The sequence below is a fragment of the Ostrinia nubilalis genome, chromosome Z (assembly GCF_963855985.1).
Source record: "Ostrinia nubilalis chromosome Z, ilOstNubi1.1, whole genome shotgun sequence".
Classification (NCBI taxonomy): Eukaryota; Metazoa; Arthropoda; class Insecta; order Lepidoptera; family Crambidae; genus Ostrinia; species Ostrinia nubilalis.
Genome location: NC_087119.1, coordinates 20,709,626 through 20,722,766, shown reverse-complemented (window position 1 = coordinate 20,722,766; position 13,141 = coordinate 20,709,626). Strand labels below are relative to the sequence as shown.

General features: G+C 33.3%; 1 protein-coding gene across 2 annotated transcripts in view; it reads left to right on the top strand.

Moving 5' to 3' along the window:
* LOC135086543 (nuclear pore complex protein Nup153) overlaps nucleotides 1–12,605 on the top strand; it is a 28,618-nt gene extending 16,013 nt beyond the window's left edge. For both annotated transcript variants that reach the window (XM_063981277.1, XM_063981275.1), the window contains one exon: nucleotides 4,158–12,605. In XM_063981277.1, the coding sequence (XP_063837347.1) occupies nucleotides 4,158–4,304 (147 nt within the window). In that variant the 3' untranslated portion in view covers nucleotides 4,305–12,605. The remainder of the gene's footprint in view (nucleotides 1–4,157) is intronic.
* Nucleotides 12,606–13,141: the final 536 nt, after the last annotated feature.

Genomic DNA, 13,141 nt, shown 5'->3' with positions numbered 1-13,141 from the left:
AGGCACAAATATAAATATATCATATTAGCCTTTACATACTTGTTAAGTAATAAGTGCGTTGTAGAGATTATTTTTACTATTTTTATGCAAATATTAATATTAGTTGTATTTCAAATTTAATTTATTTATTCATTTAATATAAAGCATTGCTTAAAATTTTACATTTTCATTTTAAAAGGCGGGGGTTCGCGTCGCGACCGAGACAAGTCTCGCTCTCGCTTGCGAAATAATGCTTATTGTCAGTGAACTGTCAAGCACCGGCTGCTGTCTCCAGTGACTTGTCTCGGTCTCTGCGCGAACAGCTGTCTTTAGACGCCATATGTCCAGTCACCGGCTTTAAATACATATTAATTCAGAACGGTATACGAAGCCGAAATTAGCAGTTGTCACTTTCCAAAGGTTTATGTTCAATATTAACTGCAAACTATACAAACAGCCAAGTGCGTATTTTTGTCTAAATTGAATAAAGATTTTTCATTTTTAATCACTATGGAAAACTGCGACATCTACGCGAGCTTAGCTAAACCAACTTAGCTCTTGCTTTGCAACCTGCATTATACACACACCGGCATATTTAGAGGAACGGAAAAAAATACGATAAAAGATAATATTATTACTTATCTATGCAAACAAAATAAAGAGGAAAATAAAATAACATAGATTTTATAAAAATAGTCATTTTTATTTAATAAAATCCATCAAAACGAAATTTAAATTCTTCAGTTTTCAACAACAATTATAAATTGTGGTCTGATTAAAAATTAGGGTAGTTTAACACTAACCAAATGAATTAATTAATGACGGGTATTTCCCCCTTTTTCTCTGATGATGGTTTCCATTCATCTGAGCATGCTGCACATGTTATTCAGAGTATTTTGGGACAATCCCTGCCATTCCTCTAGTAACGGAATTCACAATTTATTCAGATTGTTGGGGGGTGGTATTCTAGATTTAACACATCTTTTAAGAAAGTTCAAGACATGCTATATGTCTATAGGATTCATGTCTGGGGATTTCGCCTGCCACTGCATCATGGGTATTTCCAAATGGTTTAGATATGCCATATCTAGCAATGTTTTACCTAAAAAATGATGAATATTGATGATTTTTTTCCGGTTCCCTAAATATGCCGGTGTGTAGCCGGGCACTGTATTTCACCTTTCATTATCGTAATCTATCAATCAACTTGCATCTAACATATCATATTGCATGCAGCACAGGATCCAGAGAGAATGAGTAAAAAATTTTTTCACTGATAACAAATTATTATACTCTATCCAAAATAGCTTGATTAGAATGACAGCTGTCAAACGAATGTGACTAGTGCTGGGTATGTTTCGTACGGTTCACATAGATGTATCGATATGTTTTCCAAAAAATGATATAAAAAAATGCACCCAATTTTTCTTCATATCTTTATTCATAAAAATGACAATTAAAATTTAAATTTAAAAACAGTCAAATTTAAAATTCATGTCAAGGGTGTACAACCTAAGTCGTAGTCATTATCATCAGTGTTCTTCAGTGGTTTTTTCCTCTCGCTAGAGGACGGTGGGCATCTCTTCTAGAGCAACGGTGCTATGAATACCCAAAAAATTACCGGTGATTAAATTCCGTTTGATTATTTAAGAATGAAATGTTTTTGGTTTTTAATAGTGAACATTTAGAAAAACGTATAACTTGACTTAAATATGTTAAAAAATTAGTTAGAAAAAACTTTAGTTAAACATGTTAAAAAATTAGTTTTAATTTAATATGACATTTGTCGATATGTCCCATCACTAACATTTTTGTAACTCGAGATAACCTTGTAGAGACGTCGTTAATACTCTAGCTTGATTTTTATAATTTCGAATTACTACTTATTGGTGTAATTTAACGCTGCATTTACACGAAATTAACATTTTTATTGGAAGCACTGTCGTCGAAAATATTGTTTGTAGGTCAGACGTGAATTATTTCTTGTCCGCCAATATTTAGCTCTCATTGATCGCTACTACAAAGTTATGTCGTTACTTTTGATGGCAGCTCTCATTCTAATCAAGCTATATTGGATAGACTATAGTAACTTATTAGTTTACTTACAGTGGTATCAGTAAAGATTTTCACGTTTTTAATAAAACACGGTAAAAATAGCACCAGCCGATTGTAATTAATTGTATTAATTTATCTTATAGCCATTGTCTTCTATTACAATATATTCAATGCGAATTCGAAATAATGTGTTACAGTTCTGGTTTTAAATGCCAATAAAAGAAAACCGACTGACGTATCAGTGCACAACCCAAACCGCTGGGTCTAGGAGACTCAAAATTAATGAAGTAGTTCCTAAAGATTGTTATATCGATCTATACAGTGTGAGTCACGTTAAAGTGTACATATGAAAATAGATGAAACTAGACCTATTTTTATCGACAAAAAAGAGGTCAATTTTTTTTTTTAATTTTTTTTTAATTTTTTATCGATTTTTTTTTTCCAATTACTTATTGTAAAGAAAACGTAATTAAACTAAGCGGTATATCTTGATAAAATAAAAACAGTAATAATGCTAAATAACAGGCGATACTAAAAAAATACATAAAATACACAAAAAAGGCCAACAAATAATAAAAAATGATACTTTTTGAAAAAAATCTGCTTTTAAATTCGTGTTTTTTTGGTTATTTGATAAATTTTTCCAAAAAATGCCCCTATAACCGGTGGCTTTTACTACTTTGTATTATTCTCTATCATATTACCTTCGTAAAACCAAAAATTGCATGTCTCTATCCCTATCACAACATTTGCAATGATCGTTTGAACTAAGCCTCTCCGGGCGCGCTATTCAACGCTTCGTTAACAACGAAACTGAAAATGGCTCTAGATTTGTAATTTAGATAAAGACAAGTTAAATTTCAAATAAAAACAAAAGATTTCGAAGTAAAATAAGCATTTTAGTTAAAATTAAAATTTTCTCTACCTGCAGCGGAGAATAATGTTGTGGCAGGCATTTGTTCAAACGCTCATAGCAAATGTTGTAATAGGGATAGAGACATGCGATTTTTGGTTTTACAAAGATAATACGATAGAGAATAATACAAAGTAATAAAAACCACCGGTTATAGGGGCATTTTTTGGAGAAATTTATCAAATAACCAAAAAAACACGAATTTAAAAGCAGATTTTTTTCAAAAAGTATTATTTTTTAATATATGTTGGCCTTTTTTGTGTATTTTATGTATTTTTTAGGTATCGCCTGTTATTTAGCATTATTACTGTTTTTATTTTATCAGGATATACCGCTTAGTTTAAAAGTTATTACGTTTTCTTTACAATAAGTAATTGGAAGAAAAAAAAATCGATAAAAAATTAAAAAAAAATCTCAAAAATTTTTTGACCTCTTTTTTGTCGATAAAAATAGGTCTAGTTTCATCTATTTTCATATGTACACTTTAACGTGACTCACACTGTATATCTTTTTCTGAAAAGACAGTCATGATCATTTGATAACTCTCTTTCAAATAGACAGTCAATAACTCTCTTAAGCCATCTGTCACTCGTTCTGCTGTACTCTCTTCGCTCATTCTTTCACATCGCCCAGCTTCGCTTTTTTCAAATATTTCATAATATAACACAATAGGAGAATAAATGAAATATTGTCTCACTGCAACGATTCTCAGGTTAATATCACAGACCAAAATGTTACTTATCAGTTTTATCACATAATCAGTTAAGTTCAATCTGATTGTATATTTTTTGATGAAAGGTTTCATATGGTTTAAGTAATATACATCATCATCCTCCAGTGTTTTATTTCACAGATTTTAAAAACTAAAAGACTAACGTCCGTATTCACAAACATTACTATGACGTCTCACAGTGTGCATGGACGCACAGGGTGACACACGAACCAATCACAGCTCTATTCAACGCTGTGCGTTCGGTTTGCTGCTTCACTTCAGGCATCGTTTGTGAATACGATCGTTAGTACAGTATCAAATTGAAGTTCATAATAACCTTTTTATTAATCTTAATTAGTTATTTAATTCTTAAGATGCCAGCTAAATATAGCTTGCGGTTCGCATGCGCATGTTTGGAAATATGGCAGGCGATTTTATAGCGCTGAGCGTGTTGGTGTATAGATATGTTGTACACAATGAAAATGTGTTGTTCTTCAGACGGCGCAGCAAGCGCAGCCAGCGGGCGTGTACAGCTTCGGCGCCCCGGGCGGGGCCCCGCAGGTGCAGTTCGCTATGGGCCGAGCCCCCAGCGCCGCCGGCGCGCGCCGCATGCGCAAGGCGTTCCGCAGAAACTCACCACGATGAAACCCATTCCGCCGCCGCGTGGGTTGGCCGTACCAAACAAATCCTGTAAGTGACCTCTCGGAAAACAAGCCATAAACCCACAACTTCTACCAAGCCGGTGGTTTTGATGTAGCCAATATTTTTATAGATGTATAAAATAATTCAAACACGACGCACCATCTGTCTACATTCTTTTAGTGATTAACGAATCACGCTAACTATGAAAATTTTATGTGATCTTTTTAATGGTTATTATTACAATATACTATTATAATTCAACTATTCTGTTAAGTAAAACGACGAGTTGATCTTCTATTATGGGTAGTGCGTTCGCGTTAAGAAAATGGTGACGCATCGTTGTCTGTCACACAGCTTAGCAACCAATCAGATCGTAGTTAGATTAGAAAGCCGTGTTCACATTGACCAGTTGATGGAAGTCAGTCAGTTCGGATTTCCGTGTAGTTGAATGGAAAGCATGGTCGATCTTATTTTAATGTTTGTAGTTTATTATTTAATTAATGGACTTTAGTATACAAATATAGGAACACATAGTACACATAAATATCAATATTATTAAGGTTACATGTATGATTATGACATTTTGTAGATCAAATAATGCTTCAACCACACCAACGCGTGTAGATCGCCATCGCCGTCGCGATCACGGCGCGATCTGCACGCGTTGGTGTGGTTGAAGCAAGTCTATCCAACAAAATTATTACATTCTATAAACTCTATTGATTTATATTAGTGACAACAATGCATTTAACATTCAATTCTCTTAATATTGTGTAATAAAAATGTTTACAATAAAGTTAATGGTTTGATTTTAACTCCTGTATGAATACCTCTTTGTACAGATGTCACCATTTCCTTAACGCGAATAGACAATGGCTCGTTTTCTGAATTGAGATGCTTAGCTTAAGCGTGCTTAAATTTCTTACTTAAGTAGCTGGACTCTGCAGCACGTTCAAGCTATGCATCTCAATTCAGAAACTGTGCCCATAATTAGGTGTTTTTAGTGTGTACTTTATTTTTATGTATTATATTATACTATCCTTTAACTACTGCATAATTTTAATTCCGATTACTTTCCCTTATGTGCAAACTGGAAATATGTCATTCATCTCCTGAGTATTAAGATACCATACTAGTAGTAAATCAACAATTAGTCTTGATTAAAGGAATAGAACTATGATGCCTTTATAGGAGTCAGTGGTTTTGCTAACTATTATTGACTTATCATATTGCCTTTAGGAAATAGGTATCTAATAATTATAAATTTAAACATACTATACGACATATTCTTATTTTTACTGGTTCTGAATTAAGTAACATCGTAAGATACATACTCTGAGTAATGTTGGATGCTTGGACTAGTGCCGCTATTTAAGTACTATGGGAATAATAAACCAATATTCTGTTTGTCAAGTTAGTAAATCTTTAATAGTTGCCAGAGCAGCCTGACAAACGAAATACATTTGTAACTTTATTTTTATGTTTTTGGAATCAAGTTAAGACTGGAAAACTAAAGATATATAAAATGCAAAATTATGCGTGATAGATATTGATTAATCGAATTGAAAGGTGATAGTGCACGCAACAAAATTATAAGGTTTGTTGCGCCTCGACACGTGGGCATATTAATTAAGGGGTGTATTATTAAATCGAGTATTAAAAAAAAAACAGGAGAAGGAACTTTTATCAAAGGGGCTGTTGCAAATAGTTGGTAGGTTTAATATGTCCACAGTTGCAGACTAAACTCTTATTTAGGTACCTTATATGTCACCGTATGTAAGATGTTTTTTATAAAAGTTTTTAAGTTAGAAAAAATTGTGGCCATGTTTTTATAGATAAACTACACTGAACTGTCCCAAACTCATTGACAGGGAGGCGCCACTCCAGTTCTCTTTCTTTTCAAAAATAAAGGAACTTGGCAAAAATCTGAACCAGCGATCCGGTATTGACGGTGGCGCCCCCCTGTCAATGACACTGATGGGACGGTTCGTTTTTGTTGGACAATACTTGATCTATTGGGACCATAAAGTTAATATTCCTTCGGATAGATCAACAACCACGAGCTGTCAAACGATACCGAATTTGGATGACACTGTATGTTATTTGTGTGTCAGTTGTCATGATTATTTCACTATTTTGTAGAATAAATCAATCCTGAACCAGTCACCACGTTTCTGAAGTACTATTTCTCATAAACATCCACGGTTTCAATCACGTAAAATCTGAAAATATCTCAAGAGTTCAAATTTTCAGTTTGCCAATAAGTGCTAACGAACTGTCAAATAGTTGAAAAAAAAAACCATCACGCATCTCTTTTTATCACACAGTATTGCCGCTAGTGACATAACGCTCGCTCAGTTCTTTGTTGTTCTTATACCGCTAGGTATATTAACTTTATTTATTTAAAGGCACAACTATAGAATACAATTCAATACAATTACAAAGATATAGATCGTTTCATCCACGATGACGCGCCCCACCACTCCCCGATCGAGGGAAGCGCGGGGTGCGGGGAGCCTGTACCTCTAGTACGAAAAACTTTCGAGTTCGTTTCGTTGCGTATTCAAAGTGTCATCGAAAAATTTTGTATGAAAAATTAAACAGCGCCCCCTAGGGCGGCTATAATATAGGGGGCGCTGTTTAATTTTTCATACAAAATTTTTCGATGACACTTTGAATACGCAACGAAACGAACTCGAAAGTTTTTCCTACTAGAGGTACTGATCCGACCAACCCGAGCGTCATCATTATAGTGTGTGCGACTGTCCAATTGCAACGCTGCCAATGCCAACAATGGCGCTCGGATTGATCGGATCAAACTCCCTGCACCCCGCACTTCCTCCGAACAAAAAGTGGCGGGACGCGTCCTCGTGGATGAAACGATCTATAACTAGGTTAATTAACTTATGATTGGGACTTACTCGTAATTATTTTGGTCAGCAGGCCAGGGGCAAGATGCAAATCTTAACGCATTTTTTTTTGCGTTAAGAGTTACATCTCAAACTAAATTTTAAATAACTTGAAAGAAATCGAACTGCTAAGTAAAATTTTTGTGTCCTTAAGTATGTATTCCAATCTGTCACACTGAATGTTCCGCTTCTTCGTTTCTTTTTAAATTATCAATCTTGATTTCTTATTCGACAAAATTATTTCTTACCTACCTTTCTTAGGTATTCCGCTTTTCCGATTATTTCTAATTTGAAGAGCTCTATGATGATTTTTCATCATAATTACATTTAAAATTATATGGCCACTGTTCTTTTTTTCACATCTAAGTAAGTGTAAGAGTGAAATTTTTGTATAATTATGATGTGTAGGGATGAATAATATCATGTAATAATATAGCCTGCCTCATCGATAAAATAATGATCTAATCCAACATAAAAATATTTTTTCAATTCTGACCAGTACTTCCCGAGATTAACTATACAGACAATGAAACAAACACACTTTATAATATGTATCACCTAAAGATAATATTTGTGTGACAAATGTGACGTATGTATGTCCTTTTATTTATTTTATTTATTGCACATCATGCAAAATAACCATTTACTGATATTAGGTTCTTACGCATTTTTTCGGCGTGCATTGTTTTTATCGATAAATCGGTCTACTTAAATCCTGACAAGCAAAGTAAGATTTGGCTTACAATACTTAGATGATAAAATAACTATTTTAGATTGAAAGTTACTGTTTGCAGTGGCAATAGTCATTGACACAGGCGTATTGCGACTTACCATTGCTCAATACCTGTTGTCTCGAATGCCGAGTGAACCAGACACAAATTAACATTAACCTATCTTACCATTTTCTTAGGACGTCCGTCGCAATATATATTTTTTTAATTTTTTTGATGACACACTTCCATTACTCTACTAGTAATGTAGTAATTGCTCAAAAATAATTGTAAAGAATGAGGAATTAGTGCTATGATTTATGTGTTGGCGGACAGTAGAAAATAAAAACAGTCCCTTTATTGTCAAAGCAAAGTCAAGCCAAAGTCAAAATTCCTTTATTTGCATGGACTATTAAAAATAATGAATTTATAGTAAAAATAAAAGACTAATAAAAAACCTTTAAAGTTTTGCTCATATGAAGCCTTCACATGTCTCATAATCTTTTTATCCTACCAGTCTGCCGATTAAAATAAATAGAAATATCGGTTGTACCTACATATTGATTCAGGAGCATTTTTTTTATGGTGTATCTTGCAAAAATAGGCATACAAGATTGACATGTGAATGGGCTTGAATTTAATATTCATTTCATACTTAAGTAGAAAATGAGCATGCTCAAGGTAAAAATCTCAATTCAGAAACCGGGGTCACTCTATGTATTGTCTTCCAACACATTAACTCAATAGTTCTACCTTAGAACTAATACTTAATGGAACAAGTGGGAACAAAGGAAAAATAAAAAAATATTCCTTTTATAAAATAAATGAATTTTCTATCGAGAACTCTTGATCCCTAATGATTTAACTTTTTTAAGACGCTTCAGGACTGACTGTACAAACATTTTGAAATTTATTTTCTTATGATCATGAGTTGAAAATTTGAGGATAGTTGATACCCACCTGTAATAAAAAATGATTACGGTATAAAATATATTCACAGTAAAAATAAAAATATTGACGTTTATTATGTAAGGCTAGGCATTCACCACTGAATACAAACCTATTTTATACATGCTCTAGTTGTCGGGCTAGGAATACAGGTATATAGAATTATTAATAAATAAAAATATTGAATTAATAGCACCACCATACTAGTATTTTTGATCATTAAGATATCGCACATACCTTTATACTGAATTAGTAATCTAGACAGATAAAGTGAATACATAGCTACTACAGTCCTTTTCATAACTATTTTTGTGTGCTTTATTTCAAAATCAAATTAAAAATAATAACCACATTATGAAGAAAAGAGTTTAAAAAAAAATCAAAATCAACTTTGTATGGATAATTTTTGTATCAGTATTATTCCATTTTCTGATTTTTTTTATTGATTTGACTAAAGACATATTCGATATTATCAAATATAAAAACCGGTTAAAAACACGCGAGAAAAAAAATTGAAGCAGTTTTTAGGTAAAATTTCGGAAAAAATAAATAAAATAAAAAATAGAAATTAAAAAAAACTTACTGATAAGTGGGCGAACTTGTATTCTTAAAATAACCTTACCTATAACACCCGGGAAGTTTGTCTAACCTTCCACCTAGCACCCTGTATAATATCAATTTGATATGATAAATGCATGTAGGTTGAAAAAGAAATGAAATTGTTATTCACACCAGTGAAAGAAATAAAATCTCGTATTGTTTATTTTGAGGTTTCATAGAAATTGCAAAATAAAGCATAATAATATTTGTTATTTAGGTCTCTAAATTGTTCTTTTGTTTCAGGTCAGTAATTAGGCATTTGAATAGGAATCTTATCGCGGTATATTATATTTATGACGGCAATATGTATGCATAATACGTCCAAAATGGATTGACAGATTATGGTTTCCTTCATACTAGGTCAGTGAGGTTTTTTCCTTTTCTGTTCACCTAAAAGTGCGTGTAGCATTATCCTAAATGTCGGTGGTTCTGTAAGGTAGTTGGCGTTGGAAAATTGCCAATTCTAAATGTATCTTTCAAGTTTCAAATTACTGACTCGATTTAAAGTCATTCTGGCGGTAAATATGGTAGTTAATACACTGTAACACACCACGGTATCTGACTTGTAGTATGCTTCTCATTATACTGCATGGCACTGACAAAGAGGCTTTTAAGAAGCTCCTATATTAGTTTATTTTTGGGATAAAATGTGTTATTTTTTATTTTTGAGTAATAAGTCGTTAATGATATTCCCGAAAGCCTAAAATTCTGTATGACAGAAAATTATACTTTTAGTAACAGGGTAATTAGAATGCTTACAAATAGTGCTATATTGTCATCATTATTAAATCTCTTGGACACGTTGAAATAAATATTGTGCTTCCATTGCGAATATGTATATTATATATTTCTTATTTTACTTTTTACTAAATAATTGTGGTACAAAATGAACTACATACCTGGTCACATCAATCACGATGTGGTGTTTAAAAATCTGAAGGGATTTATCTACTAAACTACTACACATCTTGGGTTAATACCTACATGCAGACATTGTATTTTTCTCCTCCTGATTATTATTTATTATAACTTCTATCTTAAATAATGACAGATGGCACAATTGAGACATAACAGCGGGGCTTCATCTTAAAAAGACGAACGTACCTATTTTCGATTATCGAAAGTGATACATGAAGTTGAAAATACGATTTTCATAGAAGCCTCAATAAATACGACTCATATTTACTTATTAGTGTACTATCCATATTAATATCTTGTATCCATAGAAAACGGAATATTTTAATCGATGTAAACTTAGTGTTATATGTGTATACTGTAGTAGTGTTTAATAGGTATCTATCTTTCATACGTATTGAATACAAAATCTTTCGAGTGGCTAATATACACGTCGAACATTTCTTATACACACATCATTCCGATGTCGGCATATAGTCACATAATATTAGAAGCTGGTCTGTAGTAAGAACATTTTTGAATACATGTCATAGATTATACTGTAATAATTAGTGCTGCCAGTTGTAACAATACTAACATACATACATATATTTTAAACATATTAGAGTTAATAGTTTTGAATGTGGATTAGTTCGCCGGATGATGATCCGCCTTTACTTTAGTCTAGCTCCGTAATGATGGCCGGAGCCTGCAGCTCGAGCGGAGGCTGTCGCGTGACTCCTCTCAGATATCGCCAAAGACACGTACTATTGGTTCTGCGTCCGCGAGAGGCGACAGGCGCCACGGCCGTTAGCGATACACCTTAGCGATCGAGAACGGTGACATCTCGCTTATATGCCCCGTCACCAACCACCCCATCAAATATATCCCAGTACTACTCGTTTATTATTCATGCCCACATCCACGGGGCGAGATGAATTCGTAGCCGAGATCTTAGTTTTTAATGTTTTACTATAAGTTTAGATGTATCTCTTCTAGTATCAATAAATGTTCAGCAAAATATTGTATCAGACATGACGACGGTATCTTTTGTATATTGGATTTTTTAACTAAGTCAAACGTAATTTAATAAAAAAAAGAGTATTTATACACATCTGTTAAATGACTGCTACGATCTTTTGCTTATTACGATTTTGTATTGTACATATTTATATTAGTTATTACCTATTATACTAATAGATTCATTTGTTCATCATTTGAATTCTGACCGAGATTTCCAAAAAATATTATGTTCCACTGAAAAATTCAAGATACTTGCCATAAGTTATTGCCTCTATGGAAAGATGTATAATTTTTTGCTACTGCATCTTACAAGTAAAATGTTGTCATTTTGGAAGTCTCAACTCGAGCCAGTTAACCAATCAGTGACTATTCAAGACTAGCTGGAACTAGTTTCATTTTAAACACAACCATAATTTCGGATTAAAATTCAATAAATAGTCACCTAATTCAATCTCGTCAATGCGTATGATAAAAGGCATTACATACTAATTTTTGCACGAATAGTTTCCATGGTGTTTTATAGTTTAATGCGTAATCTTGTTATTTCTGGAAAAAATGGTCTCAACTTTTTGTATTGCGTATTTTTTAAGACACAAAATCACAATTACTATTGTTAATTTATTTTTTTAATTGTTAACACAAGTAACATTATAAGATTTCATTAACTTTGAATGCCTTTTATGCCAGATTGGGTTAGTTGTAAAGCGAATTAGTATTTTTACATTACAGTAAAAAAACTATATTTTTAGTGAAAATGTAGTGTACAATGAAATCTTAAAACTCCGATGGTTATAAATACCAATCTTTTTTAAATCTTTTTTTGCAAGCTTCTTTAAATTTCCAAATATTATTTTCTTACCACTAAACTGTAAGTGGCTATAGTAGATCAAGACTTGTTAGTCTGCTGTAACCGTAATGTATAGTCGCATTTGGATTTTTAATATATTGATTTATTTTTTTAATATTCAAGTAATAACGACGCATCCAAATGGGCACTGAACATAGTCATCTTAATGTAAAACTTATCATAATTGTATTTATCTCTATATCAATGGAACTTACAATAAAGGAATAAAAGAAGATTGGGGAGCAAAACTAAAATACTGATACTTCTTGATACTATTGAAACATTGAAAGAAATAATATGATAAAATAAAATTATTGATTTATTATGAATGCCTTTAGATTTGTTCCTCAATTAAAAACAGCCATTAAAAACATATCTGTAGTTTTATTTTGAACTTAATCCCTATCATACATAAAAATTGCATTGTCACCAACATACAAGGTCAACACTACTTTCCCATCCGTGGCGGACTCCTGGCTGACGGACACTGAGCCGGCCTCCAGCTGCTCGGACTGCGAGTCGTCGCCGCCCCCACTTGCCCTTGCCGTCCACGGCGGTAGCCGTGCTTCTTCAGGCCCTTCTCGGGCATTGACAGAGGCGCCACCGTCAATACCGGATCGCTGGTTCAGATTTTTGCTATTGGGAACGTGCGAAGTGGGTGGAAGCCCTTCTGACCCACCGCACTACCAAACCACACTACCAGTAGTGTCGTGGGGAATATTTTTTCCCTTCTGCACTACCAAGCCAGTAGTGTCGTGGGTAACATACATCTTCATTCCCATCGACACTACTACCATAACTAAATGTAAAATTTGTAAAATTTTGGATTGTTTTGCAATAAATTATGTTTATATGCAACCCTAACCTCTCGGTACAAAGAAGAACGGTCATCTGTGACCCAGGCCCGAC